The following is a 24,215-nucleotide window of genomic DNA, read 5'->3' as shown; positions in this document are numbered from 1 at the left end:
GAGTTTGGTCACGGCGGTTCGAGTGAAGATTGTTGGAAGTGTGATCAAGGATAGGGCGGGCGCGTAGAGGGTGACGAGATCCATGCTGGGCTGTCAGGTAGGCCTGTAGTGGGGCCTCATCCAGGGGTGGAAAGCTTAAACGAACCATCTTATCGGGTGACTGGCGCTAAGATCGACGGCGATCCGCCTATCAACAACTTGCAACCCGAAACATTTCGATGTCGACATTCGGTTATTCCTCCAACCCTGTATGTTTCATCGGCCCCAAGAATGGCCTGAAGAAAGTGTTCCGAGTACGACCCTGTACGAACATACTCATTCTACGAGCTTCGAGATTATACGAGCCAGGATGCCTTCACTTGCACTTGCATCCCACCTTCGGCGGGCGTCAATTCCCTCGTCACTACTAGGAACGGCCTCAACATTCTCACCGTTTTCAGGCGAGTGACAGGGAGATTAACTATAAGACAGTATTGCCCAACAACAGAATCTTGGGTATTCTCGGTCCACTAGCTTGTTCCCTCCTACAGAATAGCGTTCTCAATGGATAATTGAAATACAGCCTTGGACCACTACTTCTCCCCCTTTCTTATACCCCCCAAGCCAGTCGGAAGCCAAATCGCTTTCCAGAAATAAGGCACAATTTATGTGGAAGGGTATTATGCGATCAAAGACCCAACGCCTGACAAGACCGTCCCCTTAACCTGTGCATCATCTCCTCGCGCACCTATTTACAACCCCTAAAAGTTTCCGGAACGCCACGCCTGATGCTACATTCGGTTTCGTTGTGGGTACGGGCCGTCCCAGCAGTTTATGCTCGCGACAATCCGTCGACGACAAAGTGAATCCATGCATACTCCCTCCCCATTCTCGGCACATTGCTCGCCTTGCCCGCGATTGCCATGGGGGCTCCCCTTGAATGCATTCCTGTTCTCCAATTGCTCTCATGTATTGATACCCGTGGCTATCCTCCTGAGAGCGCGTGCTCAGTCCCACATCGACTGTCGCTTCTCCATGAGTTCAATCTGCTGGCGGAACCACGGCCGATCCTCGTCCATCTTATCCATGGTATCCTTCAGTTCCTGCAGCATCTGCTGCGTGCTCTGCACCATCCTCTGGGTATCGTCTCCCCCCTCGTCCATAGCCAGTTTCTTCGCGCTCGGGGGTGATGACCCATCTGCCAGACTACCATTGATCGGAGGATTGTAATCGTCATCGACGGGCCGCTTCCGCTTGGCCGCAGGAGTGACTGTGCCATTCACGATGGCGCCACTTGTAGTATGTGCACGCGGCTTCGATAACCCAAACCGGGCGGCTAGACGCTCGAGTCTCAACCGCGTGGCATCAGCTTCCGGGCTGTTGTTGCGTTCCTCATCAGACACGGCCTCATCCATGACCTCCTTGCCCGGGCCGAGCCCGCAGTCGCCAATACCCTTGAAACGCTTGCCTTCCTGCATCGGCAGGGCGATCGACTCCGGAAGCCACTGTCCATCCGGCATCTGGACGAGACCGCGGGCGCGGAGCTCCCAGTGTTTCGATTTGAAGCCATTGGCTTTCCGCTTGGACGATGGCTCGTCTTCCGAGGATTCGTCGGCGTAGCGCTTCCTCGAGAAATTGGTGATCTTGGCTGCTGGGAGGGACCGGCTGAAATCGGAGGCTGCATTGGTGGAGCTGCTGACCGAATTGCTCCGTCTCTCGGATCTCCGCATGCGGGACTCGGCGCCGTACTTTTCGCGCAGAGACCTTGTCTTCCATCCTTCCCGCTTGACGGGGGCCGATGCGGTCTCCTGGCTTGAAGCGATCGATGATCGCCTCGAAGGCTGCTGCTGCTTCTTGGCATCGGCGAGAGACACCTCCTTGATGACACGACGGACCGTCTCTCGTTCGTCCTTCAGCCCCGCGAAGATGCCGCTGGCAAGCAGTTGCTCCTCGGTGCTCAGCCGAGACGCCTTGCCCACGTCCCAGTTGAGCAACCTCGCAATATCTTCTTCGGCTCTGGCCTTCCTTCGCGCATCCTCTTGAGCTTTGAGATCGAGATCTTTTCGGGCCTTCTCGGCAGCCCGTTCTTTCTCCCGGTAGGCCTTCATCTTGGCCCTGCCCTCTCTTAGGATGCGGCGGTGCGCCAGTGTTCTCGCGTTCTTCTGCCACCGATAGAAATATTTGACGCGGAGGTTGTAGATCTGATGTTTCCTGGCGGCTTCCCAGGACTTGTCGTCTTCCTCCTTCCGCTTGCGCTCCGCTTCTTCTTCCTGCCATTTCACAAATGTTTCCTGGAGTAGATCCATGACGGTGGTCTCGGTGAATTGTTCCATGAGGCCACCATCGCCCGAAACATACCACTTGGTCAGGCCAGCCATTGGATCACTCGGCGTGGTCTGTGGCCGTGCTGGCGCCAATGCAGTGGAGGACAGTGAGGCCTGCGAGGGCTTGGCAACGCCCGCGGGCACGACAGGACTAGGTTGTTGTGTTTGAGGAGGGAAGTTAGGCGGCTGTGAGCTCTTCGCCCCTGCAGCTGCGGTTGTTTGGCTGATAGGAGGCTGGCTTAAGACAGAGCCACCAAGTGGGAGGGGTGGTTGTATCTCGTTGGTTGCGCTATCATTAATGCCGGTTGTACTGCTGGAACTTGGGCCGGTTAATCCTGCCTGGGTGCCTTGAGCAGCTGTTGCTTCCTTGGAAGTCGCGGTGGGTGGAAAGAAGCTGGTCGCAGGTGCATCTGATTTATTGGAAACAGATGGAAGTACAGACGCCTGTGGAGTCGGGAATTTGACGCCTTGAAGAGCACCTGGAGCCTGGCTCGTCTGGTCATGCTGTCCTGTTGGGGGTGGCGGCGAGAATGTAAGACTCGGCACTTTATCTTTCGTACTGGTGGAAGGAAGGCCTGGGAAGAAGGATGAAGCTGGGCCAGTCTTGGCTGGGACCGGCAAGACCGATGAAGCCGCCTGAGATTGCGAGTTCTCAGACGGTTTGTTGAGAAACGAGAACCCGCCTGGCGTAGCCTGCTTCGGCGGAAAGGCAGACTGGGTTGAATTTGGGGGAGATGAGGTCGCAGCCGCTGGTGCCTGCATAGGTTGGTTTTGAGGCGCGAAGGGGCTAGGCTGTTGGAAAGATGAGGGCGGGCCTGCAGATGTTGTGGTAGTCGCCTGGCTTGGTGCCGGTCCCGAGGTCGAGGTGGGTACAGGGAAAAAGGCCGAGGCAGCCTGCTGAGGACCGGAAGAAGGTTTCGGGGGCCCAGAGAAGGCACCGGAAAAAGCACCGTTAGAAGAGGGGAAGCCGTTTGTCGTGATACTGGTGGCAGCAGACGAAGGTGCAGCGGCGGATTGCGGGGCAGATATCGCTGAACCCTGCTTTTGAACTTCGATATTCTTGCCGGGTAGATCAGTAGTCTGAGAGACAAAGAGACTGTCGGGGCTTTCCGGATCCTCTTTCGCAGGTTCGGGCTTCCCTTCTTCGTGGATAGTGTTGTGAATGATGTAGGATAAGGATTGCTTGTTGCGTTTCCGTTCAACAAGTTGCCCCGAGTATGACTGTGGGACTCGGGGGGATGGGACATGCTTGCGCTTCGACGTCAGCTCCAGATATGGCTGGTCAGCATTATCGGACGAGAACTGGAAGCCGTGCCGTTCGGCGAAGTGAACGGCTTCTTCGTCGGTATCGAATCGGAGCATGCGATTCAGCACAGAGGCTGTAATGTCCCTCGGCGAATCTCTCCGCCGAGAATATGCCTTGACCAGACTCTTCAGGATGCATTGCCGGACGTGGGTGAAGTGGATCTCGGCGAAGCAGGCCATGGTATACGACACCTGGGGGCTCTCCACAATGGAGAAGAAGTTGGTGAAGGAACTGTCGGAGAGAGTCGAGCCTAGCATTGGTCGAAGAGGGCCTCGCTGTTCTTCGACGCTCTGCATGGCATGGATGAGTGAGAAGACGAGCTGGATATCATCCGAGTTGTCCCAGTGCTCCGTTCCCCATTCAAGACTCCTTTGCACTATAAAGGGGTCGTGGGTATTAAGTAGGAGATGGTAAGCTCTGAACTCGGGTTCGTTCTCGCACTTGACCCCCCTGTCACGGCAGTCGTCATAGGCCTCGATGAGTGACAGAAGCGAGCGGCCTAGCTGTTCGATTTCTTGCTTCTGCTCGAAGTCCTCCGCCGCGAATCCCTTTCGGGAGAGCAGGTGAAGGGCGGTGGCGTGGAATCTCGTTATGGTCTCGAAGCAGTAGACCAAGACTTTCATCTCCTCGGGCGATTTGGTGGAATGGAAGGTGAAGTCCTTGCGGACCGCCCGAGTGCGGTCCCAGAGATAGTTGTGCAAAGCCGGAAGATCCGCGTCGCTCTTGAGCAGGTCGCTGAGCAGGTAGTCTGTTGTTCGCCTCAAGGCATCGACCGAACGAACATCCATAGGTAAGGGGGCATCTTGTCCGGCGGCTGATCTCCCAAACTTCTTCACCATCCGGGCCGGTGCGGGCCACATGGTCAGTCCGTCCGGCGCTGGCTCCTTCTCTTCATGCTTGACGTCATATTCGCATATGCGGGTGACCTGTTCATACTCGGGACACATGTCCTCGCATACGCCCTTGAACGGAAGGGCATCTTCGAGCCTCCTCCGTTTGTCCGGATCGTCGATCAGCTCGGCTTTCCTCAGCGACGCGTAGACCTTGGTACGGTATTTCTTGAATGTTTCTTTCATCTTATCCATAGCCCCCCGTTTGTTTGGGTTGCCGGGTTCCGATGGCCATTGCGGAGAGGTAAGGCCGTCTTTTCGCAGCTGGTTGTGCAGCTTTCCGACGAACCCAGCCGCGAAGGGGCTCAGCTTCTTGGTCACCTCTGTCGGCTGAGGAGTGAGGCCCTCCCTGAGCTTCCCCGGCTTCGGCTGCGACAAATCTGACCGCTCATCGTTCCTCTTTCGGTCTGCGCTAGGCATGGTCGTGGGATGAACTGCGCGGCCATTGACTGGAGCTGTTGGCTTCTGGCCTCCCCCAAAAGGTGAGGCTTGCGCTTGTACCTCCGCTTGCTTCGGAGGCCCAGTAAATGGGTTTGCTGGATCAGGTGACTTCCGGCCAAATACGCTCGACGGTATCATCGTGGTTGAATTTGCAGATGGCGCGCCTCGGGGCCCGAAGGGATTCGCGACTGGGTTGGGAGCATTTATCTTTTGCGGTGGTTGTGAGGGAGCGCCGAAGGTAGTTGCTGGGCCGGAAGGTTTCGCGCCAAAGGGTGAAGGTTGGCGGTGCGTTCCATTCGGAGGTTTGGAAGGCTGCGAAGGTTGTCCAAAGGCTGGAGACGGCCCTTGAGTCGGGCCGAAGGGGTTGACAGCGAGCGGTGATGACTGACGGGTTGATGTTTGAGAGGTCGGCGCAGAAAGAGATGGTGCTCCGAAGGCAGAAGGCTGCGCAGAAGGTTGACCGAAGACTGACGGAGCAAAAGGATTAGTTGCGGGCTGCACTGACGGCGCCCCAAAGGGGTTATTAGCAGGCGCCATCACGATCATCGAGTTCAAGCATCGGGGGTTGGGCTCGTGAGTTGACGCGAAAGACGGAGACGGAGACGAAGACGAAGATGAAGTTGAGTTGAGTTTGAGGCGAAGCGGATTGGACGAAGTGCGCGCACCACTCCCAACTCCAGGAGCAAAGCTGGATCTTGGATCGTGGGCACGTAATTAAATTCGTCAAAGCTTCAGAAACGTGGTATGAAGCTCTTGGTCTCGCGTTGTCTCGTGGCTTGGCTAGTCAATTGGTGTTGCGAGACGGCGTTCCACTATTTTGGAGATGATCGCAGGCGGAATTTCTGCCGGCGCTCGCCGCTCTTGTGCTAGGCGGTCAGACCGAACCCTGCGAAGACGGGATTTAAATGCGGGGGTCCGCTCGGTTACGATGGAAGCTCTCTTCGTGCTGATATTTCAGTGCGAGCTGTGTTAAAGACTCATCGAAAAGTTGAAGTCACGGTAAATATATACGTTTTTCGACGACAAAGAAAAGCGAACCCGGGAGTTGACACACATTTGAGATGCACGTGAGGAGAGAGCACAATACACACAACAGAGGCGAGAATTTACAAATCACAGGCGTTATATTGTACTATTTATTCATTTCTTTCTAAATCGACCTTGCAGCCAGCAACGGTACATCTTGAGGCGCCGTGCTCGGTTGATCAAGAGTCTACGATCAACGCCAAGGTCTTCTACAACGAAGCTGGGGGTATCTTCTTCATTGCTCTCTTTAGAGCCTTCAATGTTGTTTCCGCTCCAGATGGCCGCCAACTCGTCCTTGTCGAAGAAGTACACACGAGTGCCATCTCCTCGAAGGTAGAAATTTTCGTCGAGATACCGCTGTTTCCTGAACCGGACTTGGGCTAGGTCTCCTCTCCCATAGTCGCGGAAGCAGACCTCGCCTCCGGGCTTGAGGAGCCGGTGGACATTATTCACCGCCTTCTTCCACTCAGCAGGTGACAGCGCGGAGAAGATAAACACCATGATCGCAACATCCACAGAGCCCTCTTCGAGGCCCGGCGGTAAGGAGTCGCCAGCGACATCCCACACGTCGGCTTGCATGAAGTTGGTGTCATAGTCAGCATGAGACCGCATGACCTCCACTGCCTGCTTGGAGTAATCCAAAGCGTGGAGCTTCAGCGCCGGATTCTCGTTGTTGGCCAGGATCGGGAACGCCGTATTGCCAGCACCCGCTCCGATTTCTAGAAGGGTGATAGCACCGGCGTCCTCTCTTGTGATTTTGTGCAAGACTGGAAACTCTTGCTGAAGCCACTTGCGATTCTTGAAGAAGTTTGCTGTGTTGTTTTTGTAGAACGCGTCCCACGATTTTGCAGGATCCGAATTGAATCTTTCTATCAGCGCGTTAGCCTGCTGCAAATGGATATTGCGAGTTGGAAGATGAAGAACAGGAGAAAGTGGCGCATCAGATGGGAGCGAAAGACGATGATGGTATACAAGTTGTCTTCAAAGTAAATTCAGATGAACTATGCTTATGTAAATCATCACAGACGCCGGGGTGTCGCAACGAAACCCGAAAGAAGATGTGAGGAAATGTCGCAACTTACGCTTGTCAAAGTCGGACACGGGAGACTGACGTTGCATGGCAAACTGCTGCTCAGCGTACTCCTTGTAGGCATCGTCAGTCTCCACATGATCCCAGGCGTTGAACTCGAAGACGTCGTCCTCCTGGTTCAGGAAGCGGGAACCGAATTGAAACGGGTCGCTCCTCTTCTGATTGTGATGAGGGTCATGGGATCGATGCGGTGCCATCTTCTGGTCCTTTTCTTCCTGTATGTCAAGGGACGAGATTTCCGCGGCCAGCTTCTCCGACTCGACGGGAGCCGGAGCCGCGATTAGAGCGGCTTCAGCCCTGGAAGATGCCATTGCAGTCAACGAGTGTATGGATGGGATCAGCACCTCCACCAGGTGCTTATTGAATTGAAGTTGAGGACATGAGACTCCAAGGCAGCATGGCTTGGAATGCTGCTGGATCACAACGCCCAGAGGTAGTTGTAGATCTTGGAGGATGAGAATTATTAGGAACGAAACTTTGAAGACGCCGAGAATTTTTCTCTTTTTCTACCAGTTCGCTAGTGCCATGGGTGGGTCCCATCGGTCGGTGCCTTGCAGGGCTAGGTTAAAGGTGGATCCAGAATTTCGGGTTCAAGCGGATCGATGACTTGTTTTGTCGATGCCTTTCGACTTTCGACTTCGAGCACGCGCAAAATGTCCCATTCTCGGGAGACTGTTCGGGCCACCTAAGATGCTCTACACATCACGAAACCAGTCTACCCCCACCCGCCTCTTCCCAACATCACCCCTCCCGCAATAACACCCACGATGCCTCCCCGAGGCCCTCTCCCCCCACACCTCCTGCGCCGGCCCTCGCCCCCCCTCGGGCCCCTCCACCGCGCCTTCTCCCTCCCGACCTTCAGCATCCCAGGCCTCCCCGCGGCAACCACCCAAACCATCCAAGCCCGGCGGACGCTCCCCTACCCGCCCCCTCAAGTCTACGCCCTGATCGCCGATGTCGACTCCTACGCAACCTTCCTCCCCTTCTGCACCTCCAGCCGCGTCACCCGCCTCTCCCCGCCGGACCCATCCTCGGGCCGCCGCTGGCCCACCCAGGCCGACCTGACCGTCGGCTGGGGCCCCGTGTCCGAGTCCTACACCAGCCGCCTCTACTGCGTGCCGGGCGAGGTCGTCGAGGCCGTCAGCGGCGCCGCCGACACGACCATCCCCGAGGCGACGCTGCGCAGGCACGGGCTGGGGCCGTGGGGCGCCCACGCCGCGGCCGTCGGGGCCGCGGGGGGCCGGCAGCAGGCCACAGCCGGGGTGTTCGACAGCCTGCTGACGAGGTGGGCTGTGCACCCTGTTGCGGCCCGGGGCGGCGGGGTGGGGAGGGCGGGCGAGGCCACAGAGGTGACTCTCAGTATACGATACCGGTTTGCGAACCCTGCGTACGGGCTGGCAGTTGGGAGAGTCGCGGATGATATGGTGGGCATGATGATCGAGGCTTTTGAAAAGAGGGCGAAGCAGATGTACGATGGGCAAGAGGCGGGCAGGGCGTCATAGGCCGGCGCCGAGTGGCTGGACGGCGGTCCATCGGCGGCTCGACTGTTTGCGAGCTAGTCCTATCGAGATGGGATCCCGTACTCCAACCAACTCGGAGTCTGAATCAAGTTCGAGATAGGACAGCCCCTCGCGTGTAACAGGATCGATCATATGGGAACGAGGAATGCATATGCATATAGACAACCCGGATAGATCCAAAATCTTGTTATGTTACGTAGAATAAATACCCATCTAGACCGATAAATAACAACCCATGCTCAGCGGGCAAATTCGTCTCTGGTTACGCCGCACCAAAATATAAATCCCAGAGCCTCCGTCCAAGTAACTGGCTATGGCCAGTCCACACCGATCACGAAGAGCCTCTTGTATCCTGATACTCCGTCATCGATGCATTGGAGCACATGCTCGTCCTTCGTAACATACACGCATGAGCGCAGTGGAAAGCCAGAAAAGCCACAAATAAACAAATAAAGTCAGAAAGAGCCAAAAAAACGGGGAGAGAAGAGTAGCACACAACTAGGCGACAAGGTATCAAAGACGTGAATAAATAAGACTGGTATCATTGGCCAACATGCTTTGACGTAAGACAGATAAGGGGGGATGGGGTTGGAGCAGACCAGAATCTCGAATCATCACCGCCCCGAGATCCACTCAATTAAACCATCCCATCTGGAATGGCATATGTATTACGTCGCACCCAGCTCTAAGCAAGCTTGGGATATAGACACCAGATCGATCGGAGGAGGACTCATTTTTTCCTGACAGTAACGTTAGCCATCGACCACGAGATATTTCGTGGAGTGCGGACTTGACAGTGTGGAATATGGTTTGGGACAAGAATTCAGGGGAAAATAGGGAAAGTGGGCGCAACATACTTCTTGCCGTTCTTCACCGGCTTCTTGCTGCCGGCCATCCACCCGAGAACGGTGCTGCCGGACTTTCCGGCCTTCTTGACGCGTGGCGGAGCTGCATCCACAACGACAGCGGCGGGGCTCCCTCTCCGCGGATCAGGACCGGGAGGACCCATCCCCCGCATGCCAGCCCAATTAGGAGGCGGCGGCGGCGGTACTGCACCTCCCATGCCCCCCGGCCTCACTGTGCCGGGCCGCATGCCAGCCATGTGTGCCATTCCGGCGGCGGCGGCGGCCCTGTGGTGCGGATGGCGGGGATCGTTCCGAGGGTCCCCCGGGGGGAAGGGCATTCCGGGCCGGCCCGCCATGTGTCCGCGCAAGGGGACCTTGTCCATGGGCCACATATGCATCGTGATACTCCAGTCAGGTTCAACGACCCTCTCCCATACCGAAGGGAGAATGATCTCGCCGTTGGGTCCAACCAGGTCATAATGACCTTCCTGGACATGTGGCCCAATCACGTCGACATGAAGGAATGCTTGCTTGATGAGCTCTTCCATGCCCTGTCGAAATCCAGTCAGAAATTATCCAGTAAAGATCACATATCCAACCAATGGCTGGGGGTCTCAGTGACATAACATACCGGCCAGGTCTGGCACAGGTGGAACGGGAAGCTGAATTTCCGTCCCACGGCGTCCTTGAACTTGATCGGTGGCTTCTCCTTCTTTTTCGCGGCCTCCTCCGCCTTCGTCTTGGCCTCTTCTAGCACCTTCTTCTTGAAGGCCTCCTCGTCCTTCTTCTTTGCCTCCTCGGCCGCCTTTGCGTCCTCAGCGGCCTTCCTTTCCGCCTCGAGTTTGGCGCGCGCGTCGATTTCGGCCTTCAGCTTGGCCTCCTCTTCCAGCTTCTTCCGCCATTCCGCCTCTTCCGCGGCCTTTTTCTCGGCAGCTGCTTTGGCTTCGGCTTCGGCCTTCATGGCGGCCTCGATCTTCTTTTTTGCCGCAGCTTCTGCCGCAGCGGCGGCTTCTGCCTCCCTGAGTCTCCGCTCGTCGAGAGCTCTCATCTCAGCCTCGAGCCTATCTCTCGCCTCCTGCTCGGCACGCTTCATGGCCTCCTCGTGGCGCCTTCTCCTTTCCTCCTCGGCCCGTGCGTCCTTGATCTTTTGCTCCTCGAGGGCCTTCATCTCGGCCTGGAGTTTCTCCCTCGCGTCGCGTTCGGCCCGTTTCAGGGCCTCTTCGTGGAGCCGCCTCCTCTCCTCGTCGGCCTTGCGTTCCGACTCTATCTTGTCCCGCGCCGCCCTCTCCGCCTCGATTTTTGCCTTCTCAATCTCCTTCTTGGCCTCTTCTTGCGCCCTTCGAATCTCCTCCATCCGTCTGCGCAAGGTCTCTTCTGCGTCTCTCCTGATCTTTTCCTCCAGCTCCCTTTGCCTCTCAGCGTCTTCCTTCCTGGCCTGCTCTTTCTTGAAAAGCTCGAGTTGGGCCTTCATCGCTTCAACCTCGGGGTCCGGTTTCTTTTCTGGAGGGGGAGCCGGGGTCGGGGGAGCACCGGGATGTTCCGTAGGTGCCGGGGGTGGAGGGTTGGCATACATGTACTGCTGAAGATGTGGTGGGGGCATACCATATCCTCCGGGGCCTCCGGGGCCTCCGCCGCCATAGTAACCCTGCTGCTGGTATGGTATCATATCATACGGAGCGCGATGCTCCCCAAAGTAGTTGGAGCCGTTCGCGCCGTTCATAGGGGCGAAGGGATTATTATGTTGGTAGTTGCTGTAAGGCACGACCTGCTGCGCGTAATGATTCGGCGGCATGAATCCACCAACGTGACTCTGCGGGTAGCTGGGCTGATGCCCTCTGCCACCATAGTAGTTGGGATTTTGGGGCAGCTGTGGTGGTCCCGGTGGCGGCCCGTAGCCGCGGCCGTACGAAAGACCATATTCGTCGGGGGGTTCACTCATTGGTGCAGGAGGAGCGCGGTAGGTGAAGGACTGTCTGGCGTGTGGGATCTTGTGTCGGCGCGAACCGGAGCGCTGAGGACGGGCGCTGTGTGGTCGCAGTGGTGGCTTGTAGTCAGCACTGGCCGAGGCGGAGTCGGACGGATCGATTTCGTCGTAAGGTTCGTCCCAATGATCTTCACCGTCTGCCTGTGAGGAACTGTACTCGTGGCTTCCGTGTCTGGAGGATTCTCCCTCTTCGAAGGAGCTGGATGAGCTTATAACGCCGTCGTTAATGGTGACAGAGGTTCGTCGTCTCCTTTTTGTAGAGTTTTCGTTAGTCTGCTCTGGAATGTCTCAAATCAAGTGTGCTGAGAAAAAAGAGGAGCGGCACAGCAGAATGCGCATTGGTATCCAGAGAGGCGGCAATACTTACGACATTGGAAAAAGTTGCCCAAACCACCTACTGCTCACGACAATCTGCAGCGAGAGAGTCGGAGCAAAGGTGCCGTAAAAAGCAGGATGGAAAGGTTTGATTCAGCCAGTACTCTGTTTGGTGGATGGATGAAACCCGGCTGTGTTGCTCGTGGGAGGCGCAACAGAAACGGAAGACCGCGCAGGCAGGTTGTGTGGGCGCAGGTAGGTGGTGGACAGGGGTTGGATGGTGGCTTTTTGTGTATGACTGGCGGCACGAGGGACTGCGTGAGCTGAATGCGGGCGGAGGGAATAAAGCGGTCTGGTGATCACAGCCAGCCTTCGAGGTTGCAGGCCAAAAAAGGTGCGAGGAACGGCTGGCAATTGGACAATCACTGGGGATACCCTATTTGGACTGTGAAAATCCGAAGATCGCCTCTCTGGCTGGTCGCTTCTGGGAAAGCGGAACAGGGCTCTGGACGAAAAGTTAGGCGCGATACTCGAATGATTGGGCGTCCCCAGGGACCCGCTTGTTGAAGGCGTCGTCTGTATGAGATCAAGTAGGTAGGTAGATGGTAATGTAGGAGCAGATCTCAGACTCCTGGTTTCTCACCTCCGACCTCAAAACAAAGAGACAGAAAGGTAAAGAGCAGTAAAGTAATAAACAAGGCAGCTCAACAGAGCAGAGAACGATGCAACCTTTCCAAGAAGTGAGAGGAAGGTGCAGCAAATGCGGACGATCAAAGCCGGGCGAGAGACTCGTGGCCAGAATGTTTCGAGGGATGCCGGGTTGCGGCAATGACAATGAGTGGTCAAACAATTAATATAACAGCAGCTATCAAAGCCTCTTTGCTAGGTTGGTAGGTACCTGCGACATAAAAGTACGGTTAGTGAGGGGAGTTACGGGTTGCGGGCATCATTTGGCGGGGCATCTCGCAGTTTTATGTGCGGGAAGATTTGACATGGTGGTCCAGACCAACAGCAATGAGAGGACAGAAAAGGGCACAACGACGGTGATTGGAGAGGATCGGATGTGGTTACGGACAAGGTCTGGGCGGCAGGGCAGGCAGCCCACTCCCATGGCCCGACCCTGGGCAACCCCTCATCACCTTGTCCATCGGTACCCATCGCATCTCCCCGAGACATCAAGCCCTAACTAAAGGCTAGGTAGGCGAAAGAAAACAAAAGAAAACATGGGGAACAGAAAACGGAAACTCAGGTACCCGCGCAAGGTAAGGGGAAACAGCCCGAAGATTAGTAAAAAGCAAGGGTGAGAAGTTACATACCGACAAATCCGAACCTTGAATGGGTATGCAGAGCAGGTGAGCAGGTATTGGACGATGGGTTTGCTGCCTGCGTTGTGGATTTCCAACTTGACTATGCACAGGTCTGCAAGTGGAATCGGCGAGTATCGATTTCCTTGTGGGTTCGTCGGGTTCTGCTTGGTAGAACAAGGCGGCGGGTAATGCTCCAGGCAGCTCGTTGCCCTGCCCACAGCCTAATAAGCAACACCCAACAAAAACAACAGGCAAACAAATTGCACAGCTGTGGCCTTGTCCTGATGATCCGGACAAAGAGCTCTCGTGCGTCCGATAGGAACCTGGGGAAGCTTCCGAATGGCAATGGGCAGTGGTTGAACTAAATCCACAAGGCTCTCTCACTTGGCCGGCAAGTAAGACAACTGACTGGCTCTTTGTCTCTCCAATGGTTTCTTGTGATCCTGTAGTTTGCGATATTTTCGGAGCTCCCACATGATTTTACGTGCAGACTGCAGTGTGGTTTCTCTCGAAACCAGGATTGGGTGAAAGGCACCTTTTGTAGGCAGGCAGTCGAGGTCGAGATCGGGTCAGAAGACAGATAAGATTATAAGGCTGAGCTCACCTTACGGCGAATTATGGACTGACGGATGGATTGATTCGTAACCAAGCAAGCAATCGTGTTTGAGAGACAGGGCAGGGCGGTGCTCCTCGGGCAGCGAGCCTGCGGATAGATATATACCACGGCCAACATCTCATGAGCCTCAAGGTTCTAGATCCAATACTACTTGAGCGACTCGCTACCCGACACCTGCAAATCTCCTTGGCCACGTCAACTCTCCAAACATCCCAGGAGGTGAACCCCCGAAAGCACGCCAAGACAGTTTCACCATCATCGTTACCTGACCGCAGAGCCCAGCAGCAGCATCAGATGCCAGATGGTGTTGCGGTGTGACACAGGGGGAAACGACGTCAGGTAGGTGGTGGTATGTAGTGTATTGCAGAGTAGAAACCCCTAGTATTATGCAGATGTGGTGGAAAAGGATCGAATCAGGGACGAACCAGGAACCGGGAATTAAGCGGGCTGACCTTCCTCTGACTCTGGATCCCGGGCCCACCGTCACCCAATTGACACGGGCAGCTGCGAGCCTAACCGGGTATTGACAAAAATTTTAAACCAGATTCAAGGACAGGAACCGTCGGGATTTGCCAGCAAACACGGGCTGTGACGTGACGAAAAGCAGCCGGTTGGGTTGGGCTCAAGGGCCCGTACCGCATTTTCGAAGTGGTGCAGCCGACCGTCTCCTATAGAAGCTACTGGAGCCACGTGCTGACATGGCCACCAACCCCTTTTCTGACCGAGTGGACCGCGTCCCACCACAGCTGCTTCAGTATCCGCGTCAGGCACCAATGGGTCCGTTTAGTGGCGCTGCATCTTCCCTCACTGCCAGTCGTGAATGTCAACAAGACCACCAAGACCACGACGCAGGATGCCAATTTCCCGCTCCCTATTCATGACTCACACTGATGGGAGCATGACGAAGGAGTCACTGGACCTCGCACCCCAACTCTTGGAACCCGCTGCTGGCGAATATCATCTCTCAATTTCAGACGAGTCTTTGGAAAGAAGCTCACGAGCGGCGGCGATCTCGGCTTCATCATACCCACCCCATCCGCGTTCCTGCGCACCATAACGCCGCACGATTTCAGAGAGCTTCCCAGTGGCCAGCTCGTTGAGCCGTTCGACCGTGGCTGCATCTGGCAGGGCGAAGCCGTCTGACTCGGTCTGCTTGGTTGGTTTGGGTGGTTCCTTGAGCAGCCTCGATGTGACCTGACGTTTCTGTTAATATCCCACGAACCCAACCGAACCAAGCTGCGGCGTCTTACCAGCTTCAGCCCATAGTACCCACGCAGGTAGTCATCGCACAGCTCAGTGCTCCGGGCGAACCGTTTGACGGACTCGGCAAGGTATTTCTGCACAGATCCTTCGACGGCAGTCGAGGCTGTGGCTGCCATGTACAGCAGCTCGCCTAGTTGCGCATGAATCTGGAGTGGTTCGTCAGCACTAAGCTAAGCCAGTTTCGACCTGGAGGAGACTACCGACATTCCACGCGTTGGGCGCCTTCACCAGAACTTCCTCGAGCGCGTATATCGCCTGTGGGTACAGTCCTTGCGAGACGTAGATATCCGCCAACTCGGCCCAAGCCTCTGTATCTGTTGGCGAGAAGTCGAGAAGCTGGATCAGTGACGACACCGCCTCGGAATCCCGACCCATAGAACGCAACAGAGCGATACGGCGTTTGCTGATAGGCTGCCCGATGATCAGTTGTATACCAAGTTATCGTGGGACGGATCACATACTATGTTGGTGTTGTTCTCTGCCAGGATGGCATCGTACTCCTTCAGTACCCTCTCCAGAGCTCCATCATTTTCCGCAGCAGCTTCCTTCGCCAGGCCGTTCAGCGCCATCACCCGCTCATTATCCTCGCCAAACCGCGCCATCAGCCTCTCAAGACATTTGCGCGCCGCCTGCTCATCTCCCGTCCGTAGACACGATAAAAGGAGGTTCTCATATCGCATCCATGCGTCCGCTGATTCCGAAGTCGCAAAGAGAAGGTTGAACGGTGAGAAGGAGCCTGAGCTTGGGGAGCTTCGGAGTACAGCCGGGGCTTGTTGTGACAACTGTAGAGCTTCGGCCGGGGAGAGGCAGCTGGGAGGGTGACGTAAGGAAGGTGCCATTGCGATACAACTTCCAGATCCTTAGTAAATAGGTGTGTATACGATTGAGAAGGCGAATTCGTCAAGTAAGAGACACGACAGACACGTTGAAGCTGTTGACGTTGAAAGAATCGAAAGTACGGCCAAGCTTGAGCTTCGGCTTGGGGATACCACCTTAATGCGTCGTCGCAATTACCAACCAGACAGGAGCGGGAGCTTGCCCAGGTTCCATGAGCCAATCAGAGTAGCCCACTCGAACCCGGATCAACGTTGCTGCACAGTATATATATAGCGTCAGTTCACCCATGTGACGCACTGTATTACGAGATCCTAGGTAGTGAGCTAGTGAGGTACTGTACATCCCACTTCCACCACTCCTGTCCATCATCCAATTTAGAAGTGCGGCGATGCGAAAGCATCTTTCGACCTGTACTGCTCCGAGGGTCCCAACCTCGTGAAAGCCCGCAAGATGCACTTGTGCTCCTTCCCCTTGCTCCTCCACTCCCACCCGAGGCCACTCCGACCTTGAGAACCTGTACCTGAACATACACACCTGACACGGAAATCGCGAACAGTTGCAAGCATGTGCGTCAATATCTAGGGCAGACGGCGAGAGCTACGCTGATGATGTCCAAGGTTCGAGAAGTCGTTATACGACCTCATCCGAGGTTTGCGCAACCACAGAGGAAACGAGAGGGAGTATATACAAGATTGTCTGCGAGAATGTCGGTCCGAGGTTCGCAGCCAGGACATGGGTTAGTCTTCAACTCGCGGCTCCGAAGTGATATGCTATTACATGCTAAGACACTCGTGCTCAGACGTCAAGGCCACCGCCTTGCTCAAGCTCATATACCTCGAAATGGTCGGGCACGATATGTCGTGGGCTTCGTTCCATGTCCTCGAGGTCATGTCGTCGCCAAAGTACCATCAAAAAAGGGTTGGATATCTGGGGGCAGTCCAGAGCTTCCGGCCAGATACAGAAGTTCTGATGCTAGCAACGAATCTCTTGAAAAAAGTGAGCGCTCCTTAACCCAACCTGATCAAACGGGGTGCTGATGTTGTTGCCTCAGGACTTGAATGCCACCATGCCAACCACTATTTCTCTCCCGATCGCCGCCCTCCCTCACATAATAACACCGTCGCTGGCCCTCTCCGTACTGGCAGACTTACTACCTCGCCTGAGTCACTCGCATCCAACCATCAGAAAGAAGACTATCGTAACTCTGTATAGACTGGCGCTGGTGTACCCAGAAACACTGCGCGCAGCGTGGCCGAAGATAAAGGACCGCCTCATGGATAAGGATGAAGATCCCAGCGTCACAGCCGCCATTGTTAATGTTATATGTGAACTTGGATGGCGGAGACCAAACGACTTCCTCCCACTAGCACCAAGGCTGTTTGAGCTTCTGGTAGATAGTGGCAACAACTGGATGGCAATTAAGTTGATTAAGCTGGTACGAGGTTCTGCACCCCCGCAAAGAACGGTATTCTGACATGTCGACAGTTTGCTACCTTGACGCCGTTGGAGCCACGTCTCGTCCGAAAGCTCCTGCCACCCCTGACTAGCATCATCCAGACGACACCTGCCATGTCCTTGCTGTATGAGTGCATCAATGGTATAATCCAGGGCGGTATTCTTGGAGATTCGGATGACGTCTCTGGCGGGGACGAGATTGCGTCTCTCTGTGTCACCAAACTTCGTGGCATGATTATGATGAACAGCGATCCCAATCGTAAGTTGTCCATTTATCAAGCCCCAATTCCCACAAGCAACCTACTAACAGCCCCTGAAGTCAAGTACGTGGCCCTTCTTGCCTTCAACAAGATAGTGGCCACACACCCTTTCCTGGTCGCACAGCAGGAGGATGTGATTCTGGAGTGCATAGACAGCGAGGATATCACAATCCGCATCAAAGCACTCGACCTGGTACAGGGCATGGTTAGCACCGACAACTTGGTATCCATTGTTAGTCGCTTGATGAGGCAGCTCAAGGCTTCTTCCTCGACGTCGTCGAGTAAGCGAAACAGCGCATCACAGCCCGACCCGGAAGCTTATTCCGATGACGATGACGAGACGAGGAAACCTCAGTCGCCCAGAACGGAAGAACAAACGCCCCCCCTCCCAGAAGATTATACCGTGGACGTGATCGGGAGGATACTAAAAATGTGCTCGCAAAACAACTATGGAAGCCTTGTGGATTTCGACTGGTATATCGACGTACTCACTCAACTTGTTCGAATCGCCCCTGTTCCCCGACAGAGGCAGTTGCAGCTGGGCTTCTCATCCCCGGTCTCTCAAGCAACAGCAACCGATGTTTCCGAAAAGATCGGGGACGAGATCAGGAATGTGGCTGTGAAAGTCAAAGCTGTACGATATGCAGCGGTCAGAGCTGCAGATTCCGTCATCTCCCAGCTCAACTCGGAATCCTCATCCACCCACCATGTCGTCTCTGGCGCATTAAAGCCCGCTGCTTGGTTGGTTGGGGAGTATTCCTCACAGCTACCGAATCCCGAGGACACCTTGGGGTGTTTGCTTCAACTAGTTCCCAGGACGAAGAACCCCGAGTTATTAACAACAACACTACAGTCCGCCATCAAGATTCTGGCCCTTATTGTAGGGGATGATCGAGCAATCTGGACCGCCGAGCGCAAGTCTAGACTCTCGCTTCTCATGGCCCGTGTTGTCCACACTCTTGAGCCCTTGGCTTCACACCCCTATCTGGAGGTCCAAGAGCGGGCTGTAGAATTCACGGAACTGCTGAAACTCGCCGTCGAAGCTGCCTCCGGGCAAGCGGCGGCCACCGACGAAGTGCACCAGGATCCTCCTCTTCTCCTCACACAAGCATTGCCCTCCCTGTTCGGCGGATGGGAACTGAATTCAGTTGCTCTCGGCGCACAAGACCATGTTCCCATACCAGAGGGACTCGACCTAGACCAGCCGATCCACCCTAATCTGAATGGGCTGCTCGCACAAGCCGACTTCTTGATGCTGCCCGCCGAGGAAGAGAATGAGTTCGAAGACTACTACTATAAGAGGCCTCCGCCCACGGCCATCGCAAACGAGCCTGCGATTGACAAGCTAGCCGCTGCCCCGGAGGAGATAGTTGGCTCGTACCAACGAGCTGGCGAGGAAAGCTATCTGGATCCCGACATTGTCGCGAGAAGGAAAGCAGAACGCATGGAAAGGAATAAAGACGACCCATTCTATATCCAAGAGTCTGGAAGATCGCCCGGGAGTTCCACCCCAATCCACAACATTCTACGTCATGAAAACGGCCCCGACCTTGATATCGACTCAATCCCCATCATGCAACTCGATCTTGAGAAGCTGGACGCTGGACTGGGCAATACAACGTTAACCGAGAGGCCGGCATTGCGACCCAAACCACGCCAGAGAGTACTGATCGCAGCCGACGAAACCCTCAGCGGCAGCGGGCGCTCAACGCCGCGGCAGTACGAGTCGGAGAACAGCACGGACAGCGTCCCCAAGTCAAGGAACAGAAAACTCGCACAATCTCTTCTGCAGGTCGACTCGAGCCACATCGGCAGTCTCAGTCTCGACTCCAACCAAACCAGTATCGGATACGACCCCGAGCAACAGCAACGGGAAGAAGCCGAGATGACTCGAGCCGTGAAGGAGGTCGAGAGGCTGCGTCTCGAGATGCAACGCGCCAACGAGCGCATACAGATTGCCCAGGGGGTCCCGGCCGAGGGCACCGTGCTCAAGAAGAAGAAGCCGAGGAAGCCCAAGGCCGACGACGAGGAAGGTGGTACCTCGAAGGTCAGGAAGAAGAAGAAGAAGCCCGCTGCTGTGGCCGAGGAGGGCGGAGATGGTGGGACAGCGGGGGCCGATGCCGCCGAGGTGGTAGTAAAGCCGGCCAGGAAGAAGAAGGCGGCGAAGAAACTTGTCGCACTGGATGATGACCAGGCAGGATCAGGTCCTCAGTAATGATTTCACATGAAGCATATAGTCTCTATAACTCGTGTGAATGAGATGAGATATAGCAACAACTCGCAGAGAGCCCATGAATGGCAACGTCTCTATCTATGATCCAGCATCGCGCATTGCGACAGTCATGACCAAGCGAGCCCATCATCTGCTCCCTATAGTAGATACATCCCATCACCTCTCCTTTCCCTCCACCTCCGCGAATCCCCTTTTATCCAGCTCTGCCGAATCCCCATCCGGCACCAGCGGGGTCTGCACCGAGTCCCTCACCGCCACGCCATCCTCGGCGACCGTCAACCCATCGACCCCTCCGACCACCACCACCTCCCCCGCCCCCGCCTCCCCATCCCCGCCCAACCTCCCCCACGCCGGCCTGTTCCGCCTCTCGTCCCCGCCCTCGCTCCTGAAGTGGTACCCCCTCGCGCGGGGCCTCGCGTCCGCGCCGGCGGGCGGCAGGTCGGGCTCGTAGGCGGCGGCGAAGCGGGCGCCGTCTGTTGCGCCCAGCCCCGCTCCGTAGGAGGCGCGGACGCCGGCGAAGAAGTCGGACGCTACGCGGTGGTTGTGGATCTGCAGCAGGGTCCAGCCCAGCATCTCGCGGGCGCGCAGGAGGTGGTGCACGTAGGCGCGGTGGTGGTGCGTGCAGGCGTGGCAGGCGCAGCCCGGGCGGAGGGGGAGGAGGGAAGTTTGGTGGGTCGGGGAGGACATGTCGATGCCTAGGGGGAGGGGGGCCGTGTCTGGGTTTGGGTCTGTGGGGGGCGTCGCTGCTGGTTGGGGGGCGGGGAAGGTGAATGTCAGTGCGATGCCGTTGTCCGAGGCGGTGTTGATGAACGGGAGGAGGAAGATGTCGACGCCCAGGGAGATCTGCTTGAGGATGTCGTGGGGTGTCGCGGCTTCGTCGAGGGAGAGGCGGGGCAGGGGAAGCAGGGAGCTGTAGTTCTTGAGGTCCGGGAGGATGTCCGTGTTGTAGATGGCGAGACCGGATAGGGCCTGCTGGTGGTCTTCCGAGAGCCGGTTGAGGTACTCCCATTGCATGGGGTAGGGTATGGGGAGCACCGGTGCAAAGACAGAAATGTTGGATGGTTTGAGCACCGAGTCCGGGTCTAGTCGTCTGAACCAATGGTTAAGCCAGTCCTCTGTCCTCTCGGCCATTCGTAGCGCTCGCTTGGGCTTTGGAGTGGCAGATGACGGGGTAAGATCCGCCAGTGGTATCACAATGTCCGGCTTGAGCGTCTCTGTTGCCGTCTCGTACTCCTCGGTCGATAAGCCCTGGAAGCCAGTGGAGGCGAAGATGGAGATGCCATTCTGGCTATTGCCCATCGGGGCTGCAATGGCCGGGAATCGCCGAGCCCCTAACACGGTGATGGTCGAGGGCGGCATCGCCGTGTACGCATGGAGGGGCGTGGCATGCGACGAGGGCACATTATAGATAGGGGGTTCCCTCTTGGGGTTCTTCTGAGACTTCTCAATGACTTTGCTGGAGTTAGGCTCAGGGCTAAGAAATAACGGCGCGATCCATATTGGCATTTGAACTACTCACAGTCCTCAAGCCCCATGTATACGCCTGCACTCTCGACGTGTTTTGCAAAGATATCCGGGGTGACGTGAGGCACGGCACCCCTCGAACTTATGGGAAAGAAACCCGGGGTCTCCAGCACTTTACGGTGCGGGATCGTGAGACGTCCCAGTCTTGCGGATGCTCCATCTCCAAGAACGCTCTTGAGCACCTCGAATCTCATCGCGTCTGCTCCTTCTTCGGACTTATGCATCCTGGACCTGGTGAGATGAGCTGTTCTGTTTCTGTATGCTTAACAGCTGCTGCGCATGGGTAGGCAGGGCTGAGAGAACTAGCTGACAGGTCGGCCTACGCAATCCTCTTCTGAGCAACCGTAATACTGCTTCTCATCATGGTCAGATTTGATCTTGTCGGGAACCAGCTATTGTACTCTCTCAGAAGCTTTTCTCACGGTCGGGTATAATCCATTTTTCGATCAGCCACAGGACACTAGCCACAGTTATTGGGGTTACTCACCAGCCCTAGTTCGTTTAGCGTGACCATCCCAAGCAGGTCTGTGGAGATGCGAGCCTTGTGGCCACCGACTAAGCAGCCAAGGGGCATTGTCTTATTATCCCGACCAATGATGCGCATCTCCCCATCCACGAGGCTTGGTCTCAAACCCATGTCCGGCTTACACGGCATCTCGGCGAGAGCCTGACTCGGGCAACCATCGGACTCTTTTCCCTTCCTCTTTCTCTTTCTCTTTCTCTTCAGTTTTCGGATAAGGTCCCGCCCATTATTGTATCCCATCTCTGTCTTTTCCTTAGCCTCAATTCTCTTCGGAGAACACCCTCTGCAGGTCTGACAGGCGCCATTGACGACCTGCCTCGGACCGCTATCTAACGTCACGAACCATGGGCGAAGGCAGGACCGGAGCGACCGGGCGCGAACAAGCTGCCGATGGCCAGTGGGAGGCCAGTACGAGCTCTGTGGCGGAGGCTTCTATCGAAGAAGTTACAGTGCAGGAGGTGGAGGAGGACTCGTCTCCCCCAACCCCGCGCTTCATACAGGAGGAAGGTCCATGGAAGAGGTGGAAATGGGTGCCGTACCCCGTCCGGCGCTTCACCAAGGCCATGATAAAATGGTCCAAAGGCCCTCCGAGCCCCCGCGACTACACCATCGAACCCATCCTACCCGCCGTCCAACATGCCCCGATCTGGCTTCTCGATCGATTCTTGCCGCGCCGGCAGCACAGGATATGGCTCGTCATGGCCTACTTTGCCGTCTGGATAGTCACCTACGCGTTGGTGATGCGCCAAGGGCTCGTGGACACAGAGATTGAGAATTTCGGCAAGGCGGGGGACATTGGATGCGGCAGCACCTATTGGGTACCGGGGAATTCGTGCGGGATTGACGGCATTGATTGCCGTCCTTTTAATGACACCGGCTTCGCGTTCAGGTGCCCCGCGAACTGTGCGAGTTACTCGGTGCTTAACCCGCGCGCTGTTGGAAAGCAGGAGGTCATATACCGGCCGCTGGTCGTCGGGGGCCCGGGGACCGAAGGCAGCGATGCAGACCCGGTCTACCGGGGCGACTCTCTTATCTGCGGGGCAGCCATCCATGCGGGCGTCATCACAGACAGCAAAGGTGGATGCGGTGTGGTCAGCGTCATTGGGACACAGAGTAACTTTGTCGCCTCTGCGAGACACGGCATTCGAAGCCTTGCCTTCGATTCGTACTTCCCGCTATCCTTCACGTTTGAGAGCGGGATCAATTGCAGCTCGCGGGATATGAGATGGGCCTTGCTTGCCGTCTCGGTGGTTTTCACCACGGGCTTGTCCCTCTTTACCACCTCCCCGGCGCTCTTCTTTTTTGGATCATTTGTCGGCATCTTTTGGAATACTGGCCTGGCGTCCGATCAACCGTCGCATACCTCCATCCCCGGTCTGATATCGAATCTTGCCGGGAAGTTCCTGCCCGCCATGTTCATCGCCTGGGTCATGTACGACAAGATGGGGGTAAGACGTACCCTTCGAGGTCTAACTGCCCAGGTCGAGAAGACGGTCCTCTGGCTTGGCGCGTGCTGGGTGGGCGCACTCACGAACTACACCTTCGACTTCATCCCCATCCAACGCCTCACCCCGCATGATCTAAAGCAGCAGCCAGGGGCTCGAGCCGCCTTGGCCATCATAATCCTGCTCCTGCTGGGAATCGTAGCGTCGCAGATTTGGTTCTTCCGCCACGAGGGCCGGCTCGTTCGCTACCTCAAGCTCTACGTCTTGTTTGGTGGCGGGCTAATAGTCTGCCTCGTGCTCCCAGACTTGAGCCTACGGATACACCATTATATCCTTGCGCTCCTCCTCTTGCCGGGTACGAGCATGCAAACTCGCCCGTCGCTGCTTTATCAGGGCCTGCTGATGGGCTTCTTCATCAACGGCATCGCGCGCTGGGGCTTCGACCCGGTTCTACAGACGGCATTCGCCTTGAGAGGCGATGCCCAGCTCGGTTCGCCTCTACCGAGCATCCTTGCACCTGCAATCACCATCGGGGCGAATCTGTCTACAATCATATTCAAATGGCGGCCGCCACCGGGGCCCCGGTACGACGGCATCAGCGTTCTGGTTAACGACGTGGAACGGTTCCGAGGGTACTTTGATGACGATTCCGGGCCGGTCGACAACTTCACCTGGACAAGGAAAGGCGACCAGGATATCAACGAGTACTTTCGCTTTGCCTATATGGAAGGGAGCCGGAGCGACGACTACACCAAGGCGGGGGTGTGGAACGAGGAAGGTGAGTGGGAGGTGATGGAGAGCGGCCCGTCCAAGATCAAGCGTCGGTCCTTGGGTGGCGACGGGAGGCTATTTATGAACTGACATTTGAGGAAAATGATTTATTGATTTATTTATTGCGCCGTACAACACCCCTTCAAACAGATGAATGCCATAGTACGAAAAGACACTCCTTCATACCTAATTTCCTCTTTCATCTGGAGACCTGCCTAGTGTAAGACGTTGAGCAGGCATCTGATAGATCCGCATAGTAGG

The 24,215-nt window shown here is 56.1% G+C and overlaps 7 protein-coding genes across 7 annotated transcripts; 3 read left to right on the top strand and 4 right to left on the bottom strand.

Annotated features, from left to right (window-relative positions):
* Positions 1–717: 717 nt before the first annotated feature.
* On the bottom strand, positions 718–5,783 carry QBC33DRAFT_277853 (SAC3/GANP/Nin1/mts3/eIF-3 p25 family-domain-containing protein). The gene has a single exon (XM_060423224.1). The coding sequence runs from the start codon at positions 5,484–5,486 to the stop codon at positions 987–989; it is 4,500 nt and encodes a 1,499-aa protein (XP_060286884.1). The 5' UTR covers positions 5,487–5,783; the 3' UTR covers positions 718–986.
* Positions 5,784–6,045: 262 nt separating this feature from the next.
* On the bottom strand, positions 6,046–7,540 carry QBC33DRAFT_528883 (putative actin binding protein). Its single transcript, XM_060427096.1, has 2 exons — positions 7,049–7,540; positions 6,046–6,835 (listed from the first exon to the last, which is right to left on the bottom strand). Exons 1-2 carry the CDS (start codon positions 7,365–7,367, stop codon positions 6,081–6,083), a joined length of 1,074 nt encoding a protein of 357 aa, XP_060286883.1. The 5' UTR covers positions 7,368–7,540; the 3' UTR covers positions 6,046–6,080.
* Positions 7,541–8,852, top strand: QBC33DRAFT_466743 (dehydrase and lipid transport-domain-containing protein). Its single transcript, XM_060425152.1, has one exon. The coding sequence runs from the start codon at positions 7,824–7,826 to the stop codon at positions 8,556–8,558; it is 735 nt and encodes a 244-aa protein (XP_060286882.1). The 5' UTR covers positions 7,541–7,823; the 3' UTR covers positions 8,559–8,852.
* A 547-nt stretch (positions 8,853–9,399) lies between these two features.
* Positions 9,400–11,777, bottom strand: QBC33DRAFT_556145 (uncharacterized protein; the record flags this gene model as incomplete). Its single annotated transcript, XM_060429698.1, has 3 exons — positions 9,400–9,972; positions 10,053–11,655; positions 11,773–11,777. The coding sequence occupies 3 exons, from the start codon at positions 11,775–11,777 to the stop codon at positions 9,400–9,402; spliced, it is 2,181 nt and encodes a 726-aa protein (XP_060286881.1).
* Positions 11,778–14,496: 2,719 nt separating this feature from the next.
* Positions 14,497–19,673, top strand: QBC33DRAFT_576309 (putative ap-3 complex subunit delta protein; the record flags this gene model as incomplete). The annotated part of the gene is made up of 6 exons (XM_060430904.1): positions 14,497–14,552; positions 16,361–16,479; positions 16,543–16,739; positions 16,795–17,178; positions 17,229–17,457; positions 17,518–19,673. The coding sequence occupies 6 exons, from the start codon at positions 14,497–14,499 to the stop codon at positions 19,671–19,673; spliced, it is 3,141 nt and encodes a 1,046-aa protein (XP_060286880.1).
* On the bottom strand, positions 19,672–21,611 carry QBC33DRAFT_528859 (tRNA-guanine transglycosylase). Its single transcript, XM_060427095.1, has 2 exons — positions 21,211–21,611; positions 19,672–21,142 (listed from the first exon to the last, which is right to left on the bottom strand). Exons 1-2 carry the CDS (start codon positions 21,437–21,439, stop codon positions 19,848–19,850), a joined length of 1,524 nt encoding a protein of 507 aa, XP_060286879.1. The 5' UTR covers positions 21,440–21,611; the 3' UTR covers positions 19,672–19,847.
* A 181-nt stretch (positions 21,612–21,792) lies between these two features.
* QBC33DRAFT_466731 (uncharacterized protein) lies at positions 21,793–24,140 on the top strand. Its single transcript, XM_060425151.1, has one exon. The coding sequence runs from the start codon at positions 22,083–22,085 to the stop codon at positions 24,042–24,044; it is 1,962 nt and encodes a 653-aa protein (XP_060286878.1). The 5' UTR covers positions 21,793–22,082; the 3' UTR covers positions 24,045–24,140.
* Positions 24,141–24,215: the final 75 nt, after the last annotated feature.

The sequence above is a fragment of the Phialemonium atrogriseum genome (assembly GCF_030411735.1).
Source record: "Phialemonium atrogriseum strain 8032-3 unplaced genomic scaffold QBC33scaffold_4, whole genome shotgun sequence".
In the NCBI taxonomy this organism is placed as follows: Eukaryota; Fungi; Ascomycota; class Sordariomycetes; order Cephalothecales; family Cephalothecaceae; genus Phialemonium; species Phialemonium atrogriseum.
This window is presented reverse-complemented; position numbering and strand designations above follow the sequence as displayed.